Source organism: Bison bison, unplaced genomic scaffold, assembly GCF_000754665.1.
Source record: "Bison bison bison isolate TAMUID 2011002044 unplaced genomic scaffold, Bison_UMD1.0 scf7180017864375, whole genome shotgun sequence".
Taxonomy (NCBI): Eukaryota; Metazoa; Chordata; class Mammalia; order Artiodactyla; family Bovidae; genus Bison; species Bison bison.
The window spans coordinates 340,665-342,047 of NW_011494947.1; the positions used below are offsets into that span (position 1 = coordinate 340,665).

A 1,383-nucleotide genomic window follows, 5' to 3' on the forward strand; every position below is an offset into this window, starting at 1 on the left:
GATCCATGAGCAACTTGAGTTTTCATATCAATATTTATTAGACTAAGAGACAGCCATTTTCCACTTCCTGTCCTTTGTCGAGTTTGGGTGTTGACTGAACACTCCAAGTTAACTGGCAGATGTCTCTGCCGACTCCCTACCTGGTTCCTGAAAGTTTCAAAGAGCCGTAGTGATGTGTGTGGGCCCCCAGATGTCACAAGACTGTAATGCAGACGCCCTGGATCCCAGCCCTACCATCATCCTCTGAGCCAGACCGCTCCCCACCCTGTCCCGGGCCTTCTCCACCCCCGGCCCATCATCCAGGAAAGACTCAGAAGGCAGAGCACAGGTTTATGCCTTTATTGCTGAAGGAGGAGCGGCCCCAAGCAGGAGGCCCCAGGAGGGGCCTGGAGGGGCCTGGGTCCCAGGAGGGGTGACTGTGGTCCCGGTTCCTCCTGGTCCCCTGATGGGGCAGGCGGGGATGACATCGTCTGTCCCCAGAGGGGCCAAGGCTCCCGGGCTCTGAAATGGACATGGGGCTCCCCTGTGATTCCTGGGGCACCTGCCAGACCCTTGCCAGCCTCTCCGTGGCTGGGGATTCAGGACGGCCCCTCCTTGGGAGAAGGACCCCCCCTAGCCTCCCCCTTAGGTGTCCACTTCCTGAGCCTCCACCTTGGCCCTTAGGTCTGCCAGGAAGGAGGTGGAGGAGATCAGCGAGTGAGTGAGGCCAGGACACAGGTCACCCCACAAGAGCGAGCATGTGGCCAGCCGGCTCTGTAGTCTCCAGGAAGGACCCCAGCTTCCAGCCATTCCTACGGGTGGACCCCAGGGCCTAATGGGGGGTCCCGGGCCCAACCAAGACCCCCTACCCCATGTGTGTGCCCAGGACGTGGGGCAGGGCAGGCAGCTTACCCCAGAGGCGCCGGCAGGGGCTCACCTAGATGTGGCACTGCCCTGTGGGGGAGGGAGAGTCGTGGGGGGGTGCGTCAGGATGGGACTGGACACCCCAGGACAGAGGGAGCTGGGGAGGGGGTGGGGAGGGGGCCACCTCGGGGCCCTGCACCCCGTCTCCATCCTCCCGGGAGGCCTGGGCTCCTGGGGGTCACCATGGGAGGAGGTGGTCCTGGGCCGGGTGGCTTCCTGCCCCAGGAGCAGGGTGGGGCCTGGGTGCTCACCCTCCAGCTGGGTCGGGTTGAAGGACAGCCGGATGTGCATGGGCAGGGCCTTGAGGGCTTTGTCGAATTTCTCCAGGGCCTCGTCGTCCACCTCCGGGGTCCTGACTGTGGGGCCGGGACGGGGTCAACCCCTGCTCCCCAGGGTGGTGTGCAGGTCTGCCTTGGCCTCCAGCACACCTGCCCTTCCCCCTTGGCCCAGTTCCCTCCCCTTCCTCCCAGGGCAGTGCGG

General features: G+C 64.1%; 1 protein-coding gene across 1 annotated transcript in view; it reads right to left on the reverse strand.

The window, feature by feature from the left end:
* Nucleotides 1-324: 324 nt before the first annotated feature.
* Nucleotides 325-1,383, reverse strand: part of LOC105000762 (beta-lactoglobulin) — a 33,256-nt gene continuing 32,197 nt past the window's right edge. The window contains exons 5-7 of the mRNA XM_010856756.1: nt 1,155-1,259; nt 892-933; nt 325-501 (exon numbers count right to left, since the gene is read on the reverse strand). Of these exons, the coding sequence (XP_010855058.1) occupies nt 917-933; nt 1,155-1,259 (122 nt within the window). The 3' untranslated portion in view covers nt 325-501; nt 892-916. The remainder of the gene's footprint in view (nt 502-891; nt 934-1,154; nt 1,260-1,383) is intronic.